The sequence below is a fragment of the Schistocerca gregaria genome, chromosome 5 (assembly GCF_023897955.1).
Source record: "Schistocerca gregaria isolate iqSchGreg1 chromosome 5, iqSchGreg1.2, whole genome shotgun sequence".
In the NCBI taxonomy this organism is placed as follows: Eukaryota; Metazoa; Arthropoda; class Insecta; order Orthoptera; family Acrididae; genus Schistocerca; species Schistocerca gregaria.
In genome coordinates, this window is record NC_064924.1 from 305,148,270 (window position 1) to 305,171,074 (window position 22,805).

General features: G+C 39.7%; 1 protein-coding gene across 2 annotated transcripts in view; it reads right to left on the minus strand.

Moving 5' to 3' along the window:
• Positions 1–22,805, minus strand: part of LOC126271867 (lysosomal acid glucosylceramidase-like) — a 195,053-nt gene that overhangs the window by 36,301 nt on the left and 135,947 nt on the right. For both annotated transcript variants that reach the window (XM_049974206.1, XM_049974207.1), the window contains exons 6-7: positions 12,491–12,651; positions 10,281–10,518 (exon numbers count right to left, since the gene is read on the minus strand). In XM_049974206.1, coding sequence (XP_049830163.1) covers positions 10,281–10,518; positions 12,491–12,651 — 399 coding nt within the window. The remainder of the gene's footprint in view (positions 1–10,280; positions 10,519–12,490; positions 12,652–22,805) is intronic.

The following is a 22,805-nucleotide window of genomic DNA, read 5'->3' on the forward strand; positions in this document are numbered from 1 at the left end:
AGTCCATATTTGGTCCTATGTCAAGGTTGCATGAACAGATACCTCAGAGGTTACAATACCGGGTTGTTTTCTTGTCAGATTACTGTATCAGTATTCCATTCATTATCACAAATGAGCACAGTACACAAATGCAGATGCACTTTTCCAGTTCTATACAGGTTGCCATGAGAAATTAGTGGCCACCAAACTAAAGGAAACTGGGAGTCTAGACAAAGAACAGGCAGATCAATTATGTAGTATGTTGTGGGAATACAAAGATGTGTTTAATGAGAAACTTGGAAAAGTGAAAAACTTTGAATGTAGACTTAAACTAAAATCTCACGAACCAATTTTCATTAAACCCTCTGGCATACCCATACCAAAAAGAAAAGCTGTAGAGAAAGAACTACAAAAGATGGGAGAGTGGGAAGTAATCGAAAGGTGCAAAAGCACATACAGTAACCTGTTGGTGGTAGTTTCCAAATGTGATGGTGGAGTAAGACTTGTGCTCAGTTCAAGACATTTAAACAAATACCTTCAGAGGGAAACTGATCACCCTGAGAATATAGACGAGTTATTACATAAGTTTGAACATACAAAGTACATGTCTAGCTTAGACTTAACAGCTGTTTTCCATTAGGTACCATTGGAGATCCAGTCTAGAAAATATACCGCATTTTTGTGTGGAGGAAGTTGTTATTGCTATTGTGTTGTACCATATGGCCTTAATGTATCAGCTGCAGAATTTATCAAAACATTGGATTTCGTTCTAGGAAAAGAACTTTTAAGCAAAATAATCCTTTATGTTGAAGACATACTTGTTACAGGAAAGAGTTGTGAAGAACATATACGTTTGTTGGGTGAAGTGTGTTACAAATTGAGAGAGGGAAATGTGTCACTAAAACTAGAGAAGTGCAAATCTAGAGTTAAACACCTCAAACTTTTAGGCCATACCATCTCAGAACAAGTAATCTTGTCTGATGAAGAAAAACTTGAAGCCATTGAAAAATTTCCTGCACCTAAGACTAAGAAACAACTTAAATCATTCTATGGAATTTATGGATGCTACTGGAAGTTTGTCAGCAATCAAGCTTTAAATGCATCATGTTTGAACAACTTGTTGAAGAAGAACACCATTTGGGTGTTGGACAGGGGTTATCAGGAAGCATTCAACAACATCAAGAAACAGATGTGCAATAGTAAAATGTTACACAGACCTGATCTTAAAGAGCTATTTTGCATTATAACTGACAGCAGTGACTACGGACTGGGATCTCATTTGTTCCAAGAAAAAAATGTAGATGGTGTGATGGAGCATAGATCAATAGCTTTTGTCAATAGAACTTTGCAAAAACATGAGAAGTCATATAATGTTACCGATAAAGGATTGTTAGCAGTCTATTGGGCTTTCACCAAGTTCAAGAATTACTTATCAGGATACCAAGTAGTAGTATACACAGACCACAAGGCTTTGATCTATATATAAGAGTGTACTCTGCAGGATAACCAGGTGGGCACTATTCCTCCAGTAATTCAACTATACAGTAAAGTATATAAAAAGTGAAAAAATCCAATCTATTAAGATTGCCAATGGGGGAAAAGGTGAGAATAACAGTGATGAATGTGAAAAGGAATTTCGTATTATACATCTAGAAAGGGTGAAAGATGAGAATGAAATCAGGAAAATTTGTAATGACATCCGTAGATATCAGAAACATGATTCCAACTAGAAGTTAGTTAAAAGTTATCTGGGTAAGAGAGAATATGAGGAAGTAGAGCAGTATTACAAAGTGCACAAGGGTATACTTTTCAGAAGATACAGTGCAGGCAGTGATACTTGGAGATTGTGTTGGCCAGAGCAGTATATCGAAATATTGAGAAAGTATGTACATGAGAGTTTCGGACATAGTGGGACACTGAAATGTATCCAAAAGATCCAAGAAAATTAATATATTTTTACAATATTGCCAGTAGAGTGAGAAAGCAATTATCTACATGTGTCAGGTGCCAGAGGGTAAAAATTAGTAATCAAACCTGCAAAGGATATATGCAAAACATCTTGCCAAAAGAACAACTACAACTTGTAGCAGTTGATCTTTATGGATCACTGCCTAAGGCTAAAGGAGGATTTTGATACATATTTGTCATGGTAGATCTTTTCTCAAAATTCATTAAACTATATCCATTGAAGAAAGCAACAAGTATGAACATCATTTTGAAAATTAGAAGAGACTATTTCACAAAGGTAGAAAAACCAAAGAGCATACGTTCTGACAACGGAGCACAATTTACTTCCAAACTTTGGAAAACATTTATTGAGGATGAGAACATAAACTGTATTCAGACATCTGCTTATCACCCGCCAGGCAATCTGGCTGAATGTTATAAGAGAGAAATAGGGAGATTATTCACAACTTATTGCAATAAAAATTGTTGGATAGAGTATGTAGACAGCTTTGAAGATACACTGAACAGCTTACAACATTTGTCTACTGGATTCTCCCCATATGAAATAATGTATTACTAGACACCACCAAATCTGAATGACAACTTAATTGCACTCCCAGCATATAAGGCTATGAGTTCACAGGAAACAGAAGAAATAGTCAGGAAAGTCTGTCTGTCTGTGTCCATTCATGCGAATGGACAGTTTGTTGCTGGTCATTCCCACATAGAAAACGTCACAGTATTTACCAACTGACCTGCCTACACTGTGACGCTTTCTATGTGGGAATGACCAGCAACAAACTGTCTATTCGCATGAATGGACACAGGCAGACAGTGTTTGTTGGTAATGAGGATCACCCTGTGGCTAAACATGCCTTGGTACACGGCCAGCACATGTTGGCACAGTGTTACACCATCCAGGTTATCTGGATACTTCCCACTAACACCAACCTATCCGAACTCCGGAGATGGGAACTTGCCCTTCAATATATCCTCTCTTTCCGTTATCCACCAGGCCTCAATCTCTGCTAATTTCAAGTTTCCGCCACTCATACCTCACCTGTCATTCAACATCATCTTTGCCTATGCACTTCTGCCTCGACTGACATCTCTGCCCAAACTCTTTGCCTTTAAATATGTCTGCTTGTGCCTGTGTATGTGTGGATGGATATGTGTGTGTGTGTGCAAATGTATACCTATCTTTTTTCCCTCTAAGGTCTTTCCGCTCCCAGGATTGGAATGACTCCTTACCCTCTCCCTTAAAACCCACATCCTTTCCTCTTTCCCTCTCCTTCCCTCTTTCCTGACGAAGCAACTGCCGGTTGCAAAAGCTCGAAATTTTGTGTGTGTGTTTGTGTGTTTTTTTTATTGTGCATTTCTTGTATGCAGTTGGATAAAAGTAAGATTTGTAATACCATTACATGTTAATAACCAAATCCAAACTGTAATTAATTATGTAACTAAAATAATATGAGAGACATTATTGTAATTAAAGTTCAGAATGATTTTCTTATGGATAACTAAAGATACTACTAGAAAAGATTGTTATTCAAATATTGTATTTTATACCTTATTTGGCTGTAACATCCGTTTCTTTACATTTAGTAAATTTTAATTGTAACATTTAAATTATACAAAATTAATAATGGAATATTTTGTGAGTGACTGTTAAAATTCTATATAAGGGATAGTAGTGAGCGTGTGAGTCAGTCAGTTCTTATTGTTGAGTCTGCTTGAGAGTCTGTTTATAAAAGAGATCAGTGATGTCTGTGAAGTGCTTTGTTTAAACATGTTGAGAATGCAGTTCTGTTGTCAATAAATAATAAGAAGTTGCAAATTTATTTTCTTTTATCAAAATGAACACCAGGAAAAGGTTAAGTAATTTTAAGTAATGATTAAGAAGAATGTAGCATCATTACACAGTTCCCGTACAACATCTGAGGTGGTAGATGTCTAGCTTTGTGGTTCTCTCATCATCATCAATCAAGCCATGTATCTGAAGCCAGAAAATATGCAGGACCCTACCCAGTGTGCTGGGTCTGATATTGGATCCACAGCCTTCTTTCCACCAGTGGCAAGAGGCAAGTGCAAGCCACCATTGCTTTCTATCTTTCTGCTGCTGGATCTGGGAAGGCTTTTCTACCATCATGAGCATCCAGAACTGCACCACAGTCTTCACACCAGGCCATACCCATCTCATCCTTCCCACACCACCCAGGACAGTTTTTGACCTATGGAACAATTCAAGGGGAGAAGAATCTTGTACTCCCACTGAATGTACCATTAGAGCACTCGATATAATTAAACATATGTCCAGCGATATCACTAGGCAAGATGCAAAAGGATACAAGGATACAAATGCTGGCATTAGATTTCATGGAAAAACAAGTAAGGTCTGCCACAACCTCATTTCTCAAAACCAGCTAATGCTTACTGCTTTTTTTTATTTATTTATTTTTTTATTTTATTTTTTATGCATCTACTACTGATGAGGCTTTGCTGTATGGTTTTCTCCCAGATTGTGATTTTGACTTTGTTTTTTCCTAGTGTAAATGTTTTGCTAATGAAGGACTGCTTTCACTTGTGGTTGATGGTTGGTGTTTTCAGTGAATGAAATGATGGCACATGGGTGACCAAAAGCATAGTTTGGATCAAAGTGTTCCCCAGTTGAACCAACAAACTGTGTTCTCCAGCACTGACATGCACATTATTCAACAAACTTTTAAACTACTGCATTGACCACCAGGTATTCACCTACTGAAGCCTTTTGTTTTGTGTATTTACAGAAGAATCAGAAACTGTTAATTTCTGTGACTTAAATTTATATCAATTGTGCTTAATAAAATCTGTATTGTGGAAGAAGCAGATTTACAAATTATAAGCTAAACAAACTACTACCATTTAAGCTTTCAGTCAAAAGGCCTTCTTCATAAACCGAAAGCAAGCTCGCGCGCGCACACACACACACACACACACACACACACACACACACACACACACACACACACACACACACAAGCACAACTCACTGCATGTATTACAAGACCACTGTCTCTAGCCACTGTGGGCTGACTCAGTCAGCCATGTTTGTGTGATTTGTGCTTGTGTGAATGTGTGTGTGCCTTCTATTTCTGAAGAAGGCCATTTGAATGAAAGCTTAAATGTTCAGTAGTCTTTTCATTGTTCCTGTCTGTGACTCAGTGGTTCCCCTATGTGGTCAGAAGAAATCTATGTCTTTGATAATATTGTTATTGTTCAAGAAATAAAGATACACATTTTTTTTAAGACAAACTGCTATCAAGCCACAAAAAATTCATAAGGCAAACTCTTAACCTTGGGAAACAAATGAACAAAAATGCAATATGGCATTTTGCTATCGTAGGTAAGGCATTCTGGAAACAAATCAGTATTTTAATTTATTTATTTTTATTTCATATACACATTTAAAAGGTCTGAGAAAAATTCTTCATGTCATAGTGTATTTTGAAACTCCTTCTTCAGTTATGACTGTGATATATATAATTCCATGTTGTAGCAAGAAAGATTGTCAGTTGTAAAGGTCATAATTGAATAAATGTATTGTAAAGTGGTGGTCAGCACCCCTCTTTTTAATACGAGTACAGCAAAAGGTTCTTGTAGGCACTTCACACTTAATTCTGATGACCTTTTCCCATATGGTAAATACATTTTTATGCTAGTGTGTCACCCTAAAAGGCCTCTGTGGATGGAATTAATCAAAATAGGCAGACTTTGATATACTGATATCCAAAGTATTGAGAATTATCCAAATGGTACACACTGCTGAATGCAGTTGTTTCAATATTTAGAGGATGTGATGTTTCCATCTACCCTTGTTGTTTATGCTTATCAGACAAAACATTAATCACTTCAAGGAGACATCATTTTAATACCATATAACACCATCTCTAGCCTTGAAAATGGCCTGAATTCAGTGAGGAGCAGAGTCCATAACTTTCTTCAGGTATGCTATATCCAGCTGAAGCAACTTATTTGAGGATCACATCCTCTAGAGTTACCAAATTATGTGGATGTTGTTGCTATGTTACACCCACTGCTCCAAACAGCACCCCACATTTTCTAAGGGAGTAGGTAATTTAGTGGGACAACCAAGATAGAATAGTGTGTTTGATTGTTTGACCAGCAAGGAAAATGTGTGTGCACCTCTGTGCACACAGTTATAGACATTTAGAAAGGTGGGAGTGTGTATGCAGCACACACAACATATAACTGTAGAATAAAGGACAATAATTGCTTTCCAAAAATGTTGAAGAAAACATGTTAGTTTATTTTCATGGTAACATGAATGACTGGGTCAAGTTAAGGCATGAATATCTATCCTAAATATCAAATATCACAGAAGCACCTTCATCATCAACTACACCCTAAACACATCATAGACAAAATGCCTCATTTGGTTGTTGGTGCACTCAACACCTTTCATCATTTAAAAAGGTTAAATAGCAACTTTTTGGACCCCATCACATGCGTCAAGTCAGCTACTGTCCAGTTTCTGTATTGTTTGGACCACTGAAGATATACGGCTTTATGCGGCTCGGAGATAAATGGTCTTTTGGAGGGCAACTGACATCACATGTCTATATCAAGGAGCTTCTTTGTGATTTTTGTATGGAAACCAGTTGGGTTGGATGTGAATTCAGTGAACAGCAGCAGATCCTGTGACATTTTATGCCAACTGTCATTGATAAAACATGACACTTGTGTTTGTCTCAGTAAGGTTAGAATCTTTTTACAACCATTATTCTTATGTAATTTTGCATAACTGCAATTGGTACACTATTCCTGGTAGACCAATGGAGAGTCTGCACTATACACCAACAAAGCAGTCAACTTCATTCACAGTGTGCTGGTTCCCTTACACATACCACTTCACTGCCATGACTGCAGTGGAGGGTCATATGGTAACATGGTACAGTGTGCTCTTTTAAGATGTGGCTAATATTTTGACCAGGGAATTTATTTGGACACCTAGGAGTTTTGACCAATACTCTCTCCATATACCTTCTGGTGCATTAAGAATCTCCTGTTGGCTTTTATGCTCAGTGTAGCATTGGATGTAGTTGGTTTTGCTGTGGAGAATTGTTAGCAAATTTACTGTGAACCTGTTCAGAATATCTGCAAACATCTGGCTGGCATTAGTCTGTAGAGCAGTGAGCAACTTGTTAAAAGTCACAGTGGCCATATTATTTGAAAATATTCTGAAGTTAGTTGCTTGCTTTGTTGGAGGACAAATGTAGATTCACACACACACACAACACACACACACACACACACACACACACACACACATTGCCTTTGGGTTAAGATTTTAGCCAGTTACTCACTTGTCCTCTGATTCCATTTCTCAAGGAATGTCATGTGACTGGCAAAGTCAAAGACTTTTGAAAGAAATATGTGAAACAGAAATGTCTTCTTGTGTGAGTATTCCAAAACATTATTTGTCACTTTAAATGCAGAAGTAGGTTTCTGAATTCAATACTGGTTTTTACAAACATTGTGGAAGCTGTCTAGATACTTCACAGCTCTGGCAGACAGTTATTTTTCAAAGACTTTAGATAATGTTGTCGAAAGAGAGATGGAATGATATGTAACTTCTGCACAATTGGATTTTTTTGTAAATGAACTTAATAGCTGCAGATTTCAATGTGTCATGGAGGACATCTTGAGTCACTGAAGTTTTGGGAATGTAAATCATTACTTTACTTCACTGATTATTGCAAGCTTTTAGCAATTTACCTGAAATATTGTCTACAGTCACTGTGGTCTTTTGCTTCTTAAAGAAGTCATGGTCTTCCTTATTTCATTGGCTGTTGTGAGAGCTGTACATATCTGTACTAATGAGATAGGGAAATGTTCTTTCTATAATTTAGTGGACCCAAGTAGATTGTAAATCCACATGTGAGATGGATAGTGAAGCAGTCAACATTAGATATGAAGACCATCCAGTATATGATCCAAACACAATACCTAATCTATTCAGTAAGTACTCTCATTTTGATCAATCAGCCTCTGTCATAAGTGTACAAGCTGAGGCATCAAATTATTTCACACAGTGTTTGATATAATTTATGGAGATGAATTAACAGGAGACATTTAACATAATACAAAAGCTAAATTACAAATGATCATCTGGATCTGATGGTGTCCTCAGCAAGGAGGTAAGGGAATGTGTGCATGAAATGACCAACACCTTACCTTTGTTGTTAACTGTAGCATTAGAGAAAAAATATAATATCCAAATGCCTTGAAAACAAATGTGACTAAGCTAATGCATAAGAAGTTATGTAAGAAAGATGTTTCAAATTATAGACCAATATCATTATTCCAAACCATAAGTAAAATATTTGAGGCTGTTATCTTATTTCATATCATTATCTTCTTCTCAAGGCATGAAGTGCTCACTATTTAGGTAAGACTTCAGCATTATCACTGCTGGTATCAAATTCTTTCATGAAGTACACAATACTATAAAACATGGATTGCACACTAATGGCATATTTCTAGAGGTGAGCAAAACTTTTGATTTGGTAAACTTTGTGCTTCTCTTGAGGAGAGTGAGGGAATACAATATAAAGCAAGCATCAATGAAACTTTTAGTCTGATATACAATGAATCAGAAACAGGGTAACAAACTTAAATATTAAACTGATGGTAAGGTTAAAAATATTGAATTTCTCTTCAACTTAAACATTATACATTACACTGACAAAACCTAGTCTTATTCTATGGCAAAGACTGTGAAGAACTGGATTCTTCTGCAGCTAACAGGGTATTAAAAATAAATAGGGTGCATATTTCCAAGATGTGGGACTAAAAGCCAATGCAAGCAAATCACTGCTTCTAACATTTGCAACTGGCAACTCATGTTACTCAAGTGTAAATGATGTATGTGGTATAATTATAGCTGAAGTGGACAACTGTAAATTCCTTGATGTCCCTGATGATTGAAATTCCTGATGGATAAGCCATACTACATTGAGTGTAGTAAAGCCAGTCAGAAATTGTACATTAAAAATCGTGAAAATAATGTATTTGGGATAATCTATCAGTGTCTTAATAACTACATTGAAGTATGAGTGTATGCTGCAGACACACAACTTAACAGGGTACCGCTACCACAAAAAAGGAAAAAAAAAAAAAGCACTATGTCTTCAGGCCATGAGTGGCCTACCGGGACCATCCAACTGCTGTGTCATCCTCAGTGGAGGATGAGGATAGGAGGGTTGTGGGGTCAGCACACCGTTCTCCCGGTCGTAAGATGGTAGTCTTGACCGAAGGCGCTACCGTTCGGTCGAGTAGCTCCTCAATTGATATCATGAGGCTGAGTGCACCCCGAAAAATAGCAACAGTGCATGGCAGCCTGGATGGTCACCCATCCAAACCCCGACCATGCCCGACAGTGCTTAACTGCAGTGATTCCACATGAACCGGTGTACCCACTGAAGCAAGGCCGTTGCCACCACAAAAAAGGGATATAAGTTTATTGATGGATTCCACATAAGAGAATCTCATCATGAAGATCTCATACAGCACAGATACTTCACAGTCTGTTCCTTGTGCCTCTATGCATTAAGAACTTTTTGGCCTGTTAGAAAAATGAAGTAATAAAATGTAATATACATGTCAAAAACACCAACTGCAATTATAATTCTCCTTCAGACAAAGAACAAAAGTAAGAATTAGACCAGAGTCCATACATCAGTGACTGATATGGCACAAAAAAATTATAAATTCATTCAAAGACTTATAAAATAACACAAATAAAATATATTTACAACATAATATAACTGACAGATAAAACATGCACTAAGTGAGTGGTGGTAGGAGGACACAGACATGCAAGGGTTATGGGAATTCACAAGCTTTCAGAACCAGTGGCTCCTTCTTTTGGCAGAAGGGTTGAAGAGGAAGAAAGGGAGCTGAAGAAAGAGGTCTGGTGAGGTTCAGGAAATGGGGAGGGTTTGGAAAAGTCATCCAGAACCCCAGGTCAGGCAAGACTTACAAGACAGGATGAGAAGGAAATAAGACATAAAACATTTTAAGGTTTTTATGAATAAAAATGCAATCTTATAAAAATGTGAATATGGTAGGAAGATCTTTGGTTTTATAAAAATTAGGACTGCTTCTGGTTGTAAATTAATTATACTTGTAATGCTAATATTTGTAAATATTGTAATGAATTTGATATGACTATTGATTCTTGTAATTAATAGTGCATGTAATACTAAAACCCATGTATATGACATACACAATATATTATACTCATGACTCCAAGTAAAATTTGTAAATATATAAATTTCATTGCAGGTATATACCTTGTCTAACACCCAAGGCACATAGGGACGTTGATCATCAAGAACAAGAATCTTAACATTGCTGTGTTGGGAAGCACGCAGTGAAGGACCCAAATTTTCAACAGTCCACTTTAATAGCCCTTGTGGTGTCCATCCAAGGGAGTTAATAGCTAGTATAAAAACTATACCATTTGCTGGTTCGTTTCCCGTAGACACTGCCCAAAACTCAATACCGTTTTCTTTGTAGGCATCAAGGAATCTGAAATGTTGGGAAGTCATAATGAAGTAAGTGGCTAAAATTTATTAGAGCGTCTAATTTACAAATGAAAATATGATATGAATGTAACAAAAATTATATTTCACAGTATGATACTATGATGAACAAAGAAATATATGAAAAGTGAAATTTATCTCTGTAAAGATGTTAGGTCTAAGGTAATCAAACAATTGAAACTCCAGGTAGGTAAACAATGTAGGAGAACACAAATTGCTACTTACCATAAAGAAGACACATCAAGTTTCAGACAGGCACAATTAAAAGACACTTTCATTAAGCTTTTGTCCAATGCCTTCATCAGTAAAATAGAGACACACACTATTCATACACACAAGCAAGCACACCTCATGCACATAGAACCACCAACTCAAGCATCCCGGGCCAGAATGCAACTATCACGTGGGATGCAAGCAGAAATCTGGAGGAGGCAGGAAACGTAGAGGAATTGTAGTGTATGGGTGGGATCCCTATTCATCACTGTTGATACCACCGCCCTACACACAAACATCCCTCATGGCCATGGTCTTACCACTATTGAACACTACCTTTCATGACATCCTTCAGACTCCAAACCCACTACCTCATTTCTTATATACCTTACGTATTTTATCCTAATCTACAACTACTTCTCATATGAAAGGAAGGTATACAAACAAATCCACATAGCAGCCATGGACACCGGCATTGCATCCTCCTATACCAACATTTTTATGGGCCACCTTGCTAGCTTTCCAAAACATGAAACTGCCAATCTGGTTCAGGTTCATTGATGATATCTTCATGCTCTGGACTCACGGCCAAGACACCCTGTCTTCGTTCCTTCACAACTTCAACACCTTCTCTCCCATTCGGTTCGTGTGGTCCTCATCAACCGAGCATGCCACCTTCCTATGTGTTGACCTCCTCCTCTCTGATGGCTCCATCCACACCTCTGTCCACATTAAACCCACAAACTACCAACAGTACCTGCATGTTGACAGCTGTCATTCCTTTCACACCAAAAAATCTCTCCCATACAGCCTGGCCATCTGGGGAAGGTGTGTCTACAGTGTGAAAAACTCCTTTGCTCAATATGCTGAGGTTATCACCAAAACCTTCATAGACAGGCACTATTCCCCAGACCTAGTCTGCAAACAGATCTCCCATGCCATTTCCCCCCACACCCCCAATCCCACCACCACCCCCAAGAACCAGCCACAAAGGAGTGGCCCCTTCATTATCCAGTACTATTCCAGACTGGAACAACTGAACCACATCCTTCACCAGAGCTTGAGTTAACTATCACCATGCCCTGAAATGAGGGTCATCCTACTCAAGATACTTCCCACCCCTCCTGAAGTGGTGTACCATCATTCACTCAACCTCCACAACATCCTAGTCCATCCCTGTGCTACTCTCAACCCCAACCGCTTGCCACAAAGATCATAGCCATGTGGAAGACCCAGGTGCAAAACCTGCCCAATCCACCCACCCAGCACTTTCTATTCCAGTCCTGTATTGGGCTTATTGTACAGCATTACTTGTAGCCTGACAAGGCACAAACAGATTTTATGAATTTTACAGTAGTTAGTTATTAATTAGATTCTAACAACCTCCCCTCCTCAGCAAAGTATTGATTACTCAATCCACATCTTGAAAGGTTCTACCTGAAGCTATGTTTTATAGAACATGATTCATGAATTAATAGTTGTACGAGTACATTAAATTACATATGAACAAGACTCCTCTTTCCATAGTTAAGTTAAGATGTTTCACATATTACTTAAACACTGCAAATTAATGTTAATAAATGATCTATCTAGTGCTAACTGATTGTTTCCTTAATATCTGTGTTTCCTTTTTTACTGTTTTACTATTCCAATACATTTTTTTCATGTCATCAATTGTATTAGGCCCAAGTTTCTCTTTAGCTACAAGCAAAAATTTTATGATTATTACATTGAAAGATACTGACTTTATATGGTAATCAGCCCATGTCTGGTAATACTGGTCCAGGAGACGAGAGGCACCCATCAAATCATAGTTTGTTTTCATCCATATAGGTGGACTCCATGCTGCTGCTTTCAACTTCAGGGTTTGGTTCCTTAGATTCTGGGCCCATTTAATCAAAGGCATCTGTGAAAAACAACATTATGTAAATCAAGCCATATGTGATCAATTTATCATAGTATTATTCTACGAAAGAGTCATTTATTTGTCTCTGAATACAATAATACCATGCAGATCTGTATAAATTTTGTATATTAAAATACCTCTGATTTTAATAAAACTTTTCAACAAATGACTCAACATTTCTCAATATTATCCAACTGTTACAACTTTGTTGTTAGGCACTTTGTTGTCATCAGAATGAACGGAGACTATGTAATAATAAATGGGTTGTGAATATGAGTGCAGTGTCAGTTCAGGAAGAGCATATAAACTCATTGTAAAAGCTCTATTAAGAGACATGATACTTAACACATGTTACTACTTAGCTTTATGCCACAGCCAAATCAGTTGAAACTAAAGGCTATCAAGAGATAAGGTGACAAACAGTAAAGGCTATCAAAAGCTAAAGCTAACAGCTATTAACACTTATAAAATGTTTAACATTGAGTTATACTTCTAGAGCTAACCCTTTCAGAACTGAATTTTTTTTCTGTAAGAAGGAACACTTTGTAATGCTCTAGTGCCTTTTACATGAACTTTTTAATGGTTTTAGAGGCATAGTGCAGTTAAATGTGAACTCTTTTACACACACAATACATATAAAATTCTCCATATTTTTAGCTAAAAATAAAATATATCAGGAATTTTGTTCATAATGTTTCACAATCTTTGGCTGATCAATAGTAACACATTTATTTTGTTTCCTGCACTAGCATTCCACTTTGACAGTTTTGTACAATAAAAATTTTAACCTAGGACACATACTTCGTTGTAAACCTTCTTTACCACTGTTATGTCATCTCTGCTGCAAATTTGTTCTAAAAATCCTCTTTCCTTCTTCAGTGCCTCACATCTGGAATTAGGAAAGAATTGGAAAATGGGTGACTCTGACAGTTCCAGCAGCATAAATGTTTTCTTGTTTCATTGCTAAGAAAAGCTTGTATGAAAAAAAGAATGAACAAAATGTCTCATTTTTTACTTTCACTCTCGGGCCTAACTGTAAAACTACTTTTGGTCCTTAACACTTAAATTCCTTCAACAAACATTCCTGAGATTCAGTTGGTGCTCCCTGCAAAAGAACAGCCGGCCGGAGTGGCGGAGGTTGACAGTCTTAACTTCCTGGGATTACAACTTGATAATAAATTCAGTTGGGAGGAGCACATCACAGAACTGCAGAAATGCCTTAACAAATCTGTATTTGCAATTTGAGTGTTAGCAGACATAGGTGACATAAAAATGAAAAAGCTTGCATACTTTGCCTACTTTCATTCCATAATGTCATATGGTATAATATCTTGGGGTAACTCTTCAAGTCAAACAAAAGTTTTCAGAGTCCAAAAGCCTGTAATACGTATTACCTGTGGAGTAAATTCATTTACGTCCTGTAGAAACCCTCTTCAAAGAACTGGGTATACTGACTACTGCCTCTCAGTATATTTACTCCTTAATGAAATTTGTCCTAAATAATATATCTCTTTTTGCAACAAACAGCTCAGTTCATACATACAATACCAGAAACAAAAATTATCTGCACAAGGACTTAAAAGCACTTACTTCAGTTCAAAAAGGGGTCCACTACTCAGAAACACTCATCTTCAATTATCTGCCAGCAAACATAAAAAATTTAGTTGCAAATAAAGATCAGCTTAAAAGGAGCCTGAAAGACTTACTCCTCCTACTCCATTGACGATTTTTTTAATAGTAACAAATGATGTATTGTATATACTCATACTATTAGTATTGTTATTTCAGCTAAAAAAATGATGTATTGTATATACACATACTATTAGTATTGTTATTTCAGCATAAAAAGAATAAAAAAATTGACATGTTCCACATCCACGAGGCTCTCCTCAGCATGGATCTATGGAACTAGAAACTAATCTAATCTAATCAGATTTCCTCTGTACACGGGATCACTGTCCCAACAACTGCTAACTCTTCTTCTACAGGTAACTGTATATATCGGTTACACAGGATAGATTATACAGGCCAAAGCTTTGTAAAACTTGTCTTTATTGTCAGCTACTGTAGCCATCTTGTTTTCGATGTGCAAATTTGTTCTCAGTTGGAAAAATCTTTCTCTGGATGTACTGTCTGTGGAAGTAGGGTACTAATGCATACTAGAACCTCTACAGAATGATGTATGACATGATTATTCATGAACTGTTTTATTGCATAGAGTAAATTTACGGAGCTTCCATATCATTACAGCATCAAGAATATAATGTTAGTCTGTGCTTTTTCTCCCACAAAGATCCTCCTCCTGGGACATCAGAGAGGCTTTGACCTCTTTAAGCTCTTGATGTTCCCACAGTGCCCCCGCAGGGAGTGTGGACCTCTGTGGCTTGCATTCACTGTGAGTAATGGGCAAGTTAATTGTTTCTCATTGAGGCATGTGTCAGGTGTCTGCCATAGAATGGTGGTGAGCTCATCTGAGGCCTGTACCATGTGGAGGAGCTACATTAGTGAATGGCCTACAGGTGATATTGCACCAGCAGTTGATGCAGCAACTGATGTAGTCATAACGTGATTTGGAGGTGACATCCAGTACAGGTGATAGTGATAGTAGCTCTGTGAGTGGCTGACTGTGTTGCTGGCATCAGGGGTGATGTTGTGGGTGTCGGTATAGTCTGTTCACCTGTGATGGAACTGGGTGGTCCAATGTCTATGAAGGGTGTCATGTGTTTCTCCTGTAGAGCCACAAGGGTTTGAGCCTCGCAAGTGACACTGTTATTGGTGCACCACACACTAGTACATTGACAGTTTCTTTGCTACAGGACAGCACTTTGCTAGGCCCTGTGTATGGTGGCTGGCAGCTGGACATTGATGTCATCACATATCATTATGAACTCATACTGGCAAAGATCCTGATGAACAACGACATTGACTGCATGTTTGGTGACAGTGGCAGCGTGAACATGTTCTCAATATATGTACAAATTCAATCCACTAATTTCAGCAGGTCAGTGTGTACTGTGGCAAACATAGGTTGTGTAAAATCCACAGAAAGCAATAGGGTTTTGCTGTACAGGATCTTGACAAATGACATATGGATGTCAGCTTTGTATGCTGACCGAATGCCCCCAAGGCAGTTCCTCAGACCAGGACCGACTGTGGCACATCATATCACATTGGGGTCACCAATGTGGAAGTAGCATAGTAAGGAATACTAGAGCCATTACTGAATAATGTATGACATGGTTATAAATTAATCATTTTATTGCACAGAGAAAATTTTCAGAGCCTCCACACTGCTGCAGCATCAAGAATGCACTGCTAGTCTCTCCTTTTTCTTCTCCAAAGATCCTATCTCTGAGATCTCAGGGAGATTTCAACCTCTCAAAGCTCTCAGAGTTCCCATATATCTAACAAAAGTTGCCTTTTCAATGCCATTTCTCAGAGTTCCCATATATCTAACAAAAGTTGCCTTTTCAATGCCATTTCTCAATACATTCAAACTCTCTGAAATTTTAGACTTTCCATTATCATATGAAGTCCAAACAATGTTTTGAGTTCTACTGATATAGATTTCTTTGAAAATGCTCATCTTTCCACGTTGGAATGTCTCTGGCAGCTCAGATGAGAATGCCATTCTGGTCCGAGCTGCTCAAGATGGTAGTCATTTGCGCAAGAGGTGTGCTTATTTGTTTGAATGAATGTTGTATGTTTTCTTTTCTGAAGAAGGCTCTGGCAAAAAGCTAATGTGTCTTTTCATTGTGCCTGCCTGCAACTCAACATCTCATCTTTATGGTGAGTAGCAATCTTTATGGTGAGTAGCAATCTATCTTTTCCTTGTATTCTATTTATGCCAACCTTTCATTTCCATTGTTTAATTTTTGTGTCTCAATTTTTAAATTTTTTTTTTTTTTGGGAACTGAAGGAAATTATCAGAACGACAATTTCAGGCAGTGACCCAAGTAAAGAAAGAGAAGATTTGCAGGTAAAGGGAACTATCAACATTCGATTGATAAATCACATTTCTGGAATTGGTATCCTGGTTAATTACCCTCCTGCAGGGAGTGCCTAATAATCTATCAACCATGATAAGATGGTGATGGAGTGACAACACTAATGGTCTCTGTTACTTGTTCTAGTCACCAAAGAACATTGCAACTCTAGCAATTTACACACAACCATTGATATCTATGCGAATAAAAATTATGCTTATATGGGCCATTGTTTCCAGGTGGTTTTGTAATGACACACTAGTGCTTGACTGTTTTTCAACCTCAAATTGCGTACTAACTGTAGTGGAACCTCACAACATCTCTATGGAAACTGAATAGCTGGTGCAATGTTGCAGTTGATCACTGTGGTGTCACTACCAAGAGGAGTGACTGTGATGGAAACACTTCAAAACCTAGCTTATAAGTTGGCAGAGGACAAGTCTGAGTTTGTTGTAAATTGATCTGTGAGCTGTGTGGTAAGTGGACTACTGGTTTGGCTCAGGTGCTAATATCACAGACTATGTTTGTCATAGCTGGAACTTTGATTCAGGGGACTGGACATTGCTTTGGAAACATATGTAAATTAGCTTGCACTGTTTCTGAGAAGAATTCTGTACATATTTTTCTTTGTAGATAATACAATGTGTGTCCCCACTAGTTTGGGTGTAGCTTGCTTTTACAAATGTGGTGATGATTGAGGACATATAATGCATGCAAAATAGACTTAAGACATTTTTGTAATTGGCTGAGAATGTGAGTTTTCAAGAGGAAAGCAATTACAAAAGCTTCTAATCCAAAATACTCAGTCAGGAGCTAACACCACCTGTGTTTATAGTCTTTCCATTATTTAATGAACAATGTAAAAAGTGGGATGCTTACTACTGATGACTGCACTGATCTTTGCAAAACAGAAAGACAAATGGTTGTGTTCTTGTCAGAAAATCCTGTACCGTATCACATAATACAAGAGTTAGCACATCAATGATACTAGTGGAACTTGAACTGTCTACAGTATTTTCTATATTACAACAACATTTAGCTACAAAGAAACATATTATTGCAGCCACAATAGAATTTTGGGAGTGAAAAAATAACCACAACCAACAATATGCAGACTGGGCCATCTCCCTACAGGGATTAATTCGGAATTGCATTTTTAATGGTTGTGCAGGCATAACTATGTAAACACTCTAATCAGGGATGTAATAGTGCATCTTATTTCTGTCTTGGAATTGAGGAACCATGCACTGAGGAAATCAAATCTGTCTCTAACAGAAGTAATGCAAACAGCTTAAGCCTGTGAACTACTCATACAGCCCAGATTTTGTGTATGATGTAAGATGTTGCAGCCAGCTCTCCATTAATGTAGGATCCCACACTATCTCTAGCAGGGCACCCATCTGCTCCATGGCTCAGATGACCTTGTAAACAACCATGCCTAACATTGTTTTACTTGCCACGCATCCAATGACTCCCTGTCAGTGCACAACATGCCACAGTTGTTACAAAAAGTGATAGCTGCAAGAGTAATGCAGTTACGTCTCAACCTATAAAATTAAATCATCTGAGTGATGAACCTCTGGAAGTACCAATGTCTCATGACACAGTCCCACAAATGTACTTTGATGTGTTCATTGGCCAATACCATATGAGGTTACTTTTGAACACTGGTCCTTGTGTGTCCTTGCCATACTAATCTACTAATTTAAGTTTAGGGGTGCAGATGAGACAGATATTTGGACCTGTGACATCATCAAGTGCCCTTTCTAGGAAAGTTTCCAGTTGTATTCACTTAAAACCAAGTTACTTGGCCAGTAAATTTTCTAGCAGTAGCGACCCCACAGTGACAGTATTTTTGCAGTAATCTCTTTCCATGCTTAAGAATTTACAGTTCATGAAACAGTGCATGAGATGCACTCCAAAGTGCCTTGTTCTCATTAAAGATTCTGTGTGTGAGAAATGCTAAAATTTTCTCTCCTGTATTAGGGAAGATAGTTCATTCTTAAATCAATGTGTGCCCAACACGTCTTCAAAGGTTACCTGGCGCCCTGGACTGTGGAGAAAGCAGAACTAGATAGACTCACTGATAAATATATAACACCAATTCCCCTAGTCACTTCACTAGTAATAATATACAAACCCAATGCTACTTTAACACTTCATGCAATTTCAAAGTGATGACAGAGGCACTAACTAATATGGAAACTTATCCTCCACCACCCCTGATGGACTCTGTAAAATCAGTCCACACACCTCACTTAGAATCGCAGTCTTGAGCTTTTGTTCTAGAGATTGGCAAAAAAAAAAAAAAAAAAAAAGGACTCAAATGCACACTGTATAAAAGTTCTTTCCTGCAACTATCCTTGACTTATTTGGGGTTGAATTCTACTGCAAATGGATGTTCATCAATGAAGCACTATGTTGTGGTCATCACACATTTGAAAATTATATCCAACAATGTTGTGATAGTACCATGAAATTTAACAGTGCCGCCACGACAGTACGCGCAAATGGCGATAGAGGCGCTCCGCAAATCGGCTGAGCGCGGGAGCGTCACCTAGCTATGAACAGCGCCAGCCATATGTCATGGCACGGCAGTCGAATACAAAAGACTGAGTTGTAATCATGTGATCAGCTATTGTTTCTAAGAGAGAGTGTTGAATATCCACGCAATTATTGTGATTAAAGGTTATGACACTTTTTGGCGATGAGGATGGGATATTTTCACAGCGTTGTGGATTTGCGTGTTCGTGACGGGGCAGACATGAAACAGCTTATGCAAGCGCTCATTGAACAACAAACACAGCTGACGGCTACTATTCAGGCTCAACAAACACAGCTGACGGCAGCGATTCAGGCGTTGTCGACGTCGCTTACTCATCGTCTGTCTTCCTCTTCTCCACCTCCATTCCCTCCTTATGACGAGGTCGCCGAAGACTGGGAGGATTCTGAGAAGCGTTTGTGGCAACACTTCTTGGCTTTCAGCGTTGTCGATGCTCCTATGTGTAAGTCGTTATTTCTATCTTGGATTTCCCCTCGTGTCTATCAGCTGCTATCTCAGTTAGTCCCTCTGCGGAACCTGCCTCCCTGTCCTTCCAAGAAATGTGTGACTTATTGTCTGACTATTATCGAAAAAACACCCACGTCGTTGCCGCCCGCGTGGCGTTCTACCGGTGTCGTAAACAGCCCCATCAATCTTACCGGGCTTGGGCGGCGGAACTACACGGTCTGAGTAGGAAATGTCAGTTTGTCACGGACACACATCACGAGTCTTATGCTGATTCAGTGGTTAGGGATGCTGTTCTACGGCTTGCTCCTGATAAAGAAGTTCGAAAACGTGCCCTACAATTGCCAAACCCATCGTTGTCGGAAGTTCTAAGCATCACTCAATCCTTTAAAGTGTCTCACGCTGCTGGCGTGCAAATAGACGCATGGTGTGATGTAGGCGCTGTACAGTCAACTCTCGACACGGGCAATTTGCCTGTTTCACGGGAGAACGACAATGTGGCGGTGGTTCACTCGCGTCAACAACGTCGCGTTGGGCCGCAACGCTCGCAGCAAAACCAGCAACCACAGAAGCCGGTTCCAAGACCCTCAACGAGGCGCAACGGCGTTACTCTCAAATCGAAAAGGAGGGGCTCGCTATCATTTATGCTCTAAGAAAATTCAGTGTTTTTTTGTATGGTTCTAAGTTTCACCTCATCACCGACCACAAACCGCTGGTCTCCCTGTTCAGCCCATCGGCATCGCTTCCGGATAAGGTGGCTCACCGCCTGCAATGTTGGGCCTTATACTTGTCTCGTTTTCATTATGAGATTCACTATCGCCCCACGGCCCAGCACACCAACGCTGATGCATTGTTGCGATTGCTGATGGGCCCCAACCCTGTTTTTGATCGTGATGAACTCCTCTGTTTCCACATTGATGAGGAAGAACGTCGTGCGGTCGAGGGCTTTCCACTTACAGGTTTGCAGGTCGCGTCGGCTACTGCGTGGGACCCGGTCCTGCGTCGAGTGATTGGTTTTGTTCAACGGGCTTGGCCGAACAGGACCAAAGGCCACGCATCAGATCCCCTTCGCAACTACCATGCCTTGCGCCTTCGTCTGTCTGTTCGTGATGGTGTTGTTCTTCTGGCCACGGATGGCACATCTCCACGGGTCATGGTGCCAGCCTCTCTTCGCAAAGATGTTCTCAAACTGTTGCACGAAGGCCATTGGGGTATTTCTCGGACTAAGTCCCTGGCCCGCAGACACGTTTATTGGACCGGAATTGATTCAGACATCGCCCATATGGTTGCTGTGTGTGGCCAGTGTGCTCAACAACTGGCGGCACCTCGTACAATGCCCTCTCCGTGGCCTGATCCAGCTCAGCCATGGGAACGGGTGCACGCCGACTTTGCTGGCCCCTTCCTCGGTACTTATTGGCTACTGTTGACTGACGCCTTCTCAAAGTTTCCGTTTGTTGTTAGATGTCCGTCACCCACCACTGCGGCGACGACGCTGGCTTTGTCCAAAAACTTTGTGCTAGAAGGTCTTCCATCCACGATCGTCACGGACAATGGCCCTCAGTTCTCTTCGCAGGCCTTCCGTGATTTTTGTACTGGACAAGGAATTCATCATGTTGGAGCACCTCCCTTCCATCTGCAATCGAATGGGGAGATCGAACGCCTTGTCCGCACTTTCAAATGCCAGATGAAAAAATTCCTTAGTGATTTTTCCACAGATGACGCTCTGCTGCAATTTCTGAGTTCTTATCGCTTCACGCCTCTGGGTAATCACAGCCCTGCTGAACTCTTGCATGGCCGCCAACCGCACACTCTACTGCACCTGCTTCACCCTGTCAGGCCTTGTGCTGTGTCCCCTAGTGCGAGAAAATACTCGGTGGGCGCCGATGTGTGGGCACGAGGGTATGGATCTCGCCCTAAATGGATTCCAGTCCTGTCGCTGCTGCTGATCTACCGTCCATGTTGATGCAGCCAACGTCGCTGCTGCTTCCGAGTATGCCGGAACCGGCCCCAGTCGCGCCGCCGCATTCTCCGGGACCCATCTTGCTGGAGCACACTGCCAGGTCCATGACACCTATGGATGCTGCTCCGGAGTTTTCACCCATCATCTCATCCAGGAGGCATGCTCCACGCACAAGCTTCCGTCCTGGACATTTTCAACCATACTCTCGTGTCTCTCCGCGGGATCCCCTCAGGGCCTCACAAGAGGCCATGGATGTCTCCGCACTGTCCATGTCTCCAAGGAAGTGAGTGTTTTTTTTTTTTTTTTTTTAAGGGGGGAAAAGTGTTGTGATAGTGCCATGACATTTAACAGTGTCGCCACTACAGTACGCGCAAACGGCGATAGAGGCGCTCCGCAAATCAGCTGAGCGTGGGAGCGCCACCTAGCTACGAACGGCACCGGCCGCATGTCACGGCACGGCAGTCGAATACGAGAGACTGAGTTGTAATCATGTGATCAGCTATTGTTTCTAAGAGAGAGTGTTGAATATCCACACAATTATTGTGATTAAAGGTTATAACAAACACTACACCTAACACCCTCTGTCATTTTCTAGCAACATACAGGGCCAACTCGACTGATGGTTGCAGACTGGTGAAGTGGCTTCAAAACCATCCATCATTGCACCCTCTTGGCCAGGCTGCACCCACTAATGGCACATGTTGTTCCTGTGGCCTCTCCTTTCTCAGTAATTGCCACAGTGTGTGCCTGCTAGTTTGCGAGTTCAGATGTCACCCAAACTACATTGGTTGAACTGTTATGGCGCTGGTTATGGGTTGTAACTGAACCAACAACTTCACTAATGACCTGTCACCTTGATGTTATTCATGAACACTTTTATCTTATTGAAGATTTGCGTCACCTTCTTGTGTTTTCTTGATGCAGTCAACCTACTGTGCAATGCCATTAATTATCACATGAGACTGTCTCAGAATACAGAGAGTAGAGGGCTGTAAGAGAGCTTACATCTACACCAGCTCACTCCAAAATGATGTAATTGCCTTTAAAGGGAACTGTTCTGCATTTCATTGTTGTCACATTTAATGTCTGCAACATTAGGTCTTATGACTTATTACTCAGAATCTCATCCAATTGCCTCTGCACAAATAGTGGAGCTTATCTACAAGCTAACTATCTAAACAACATTTCTACATGAAAATCT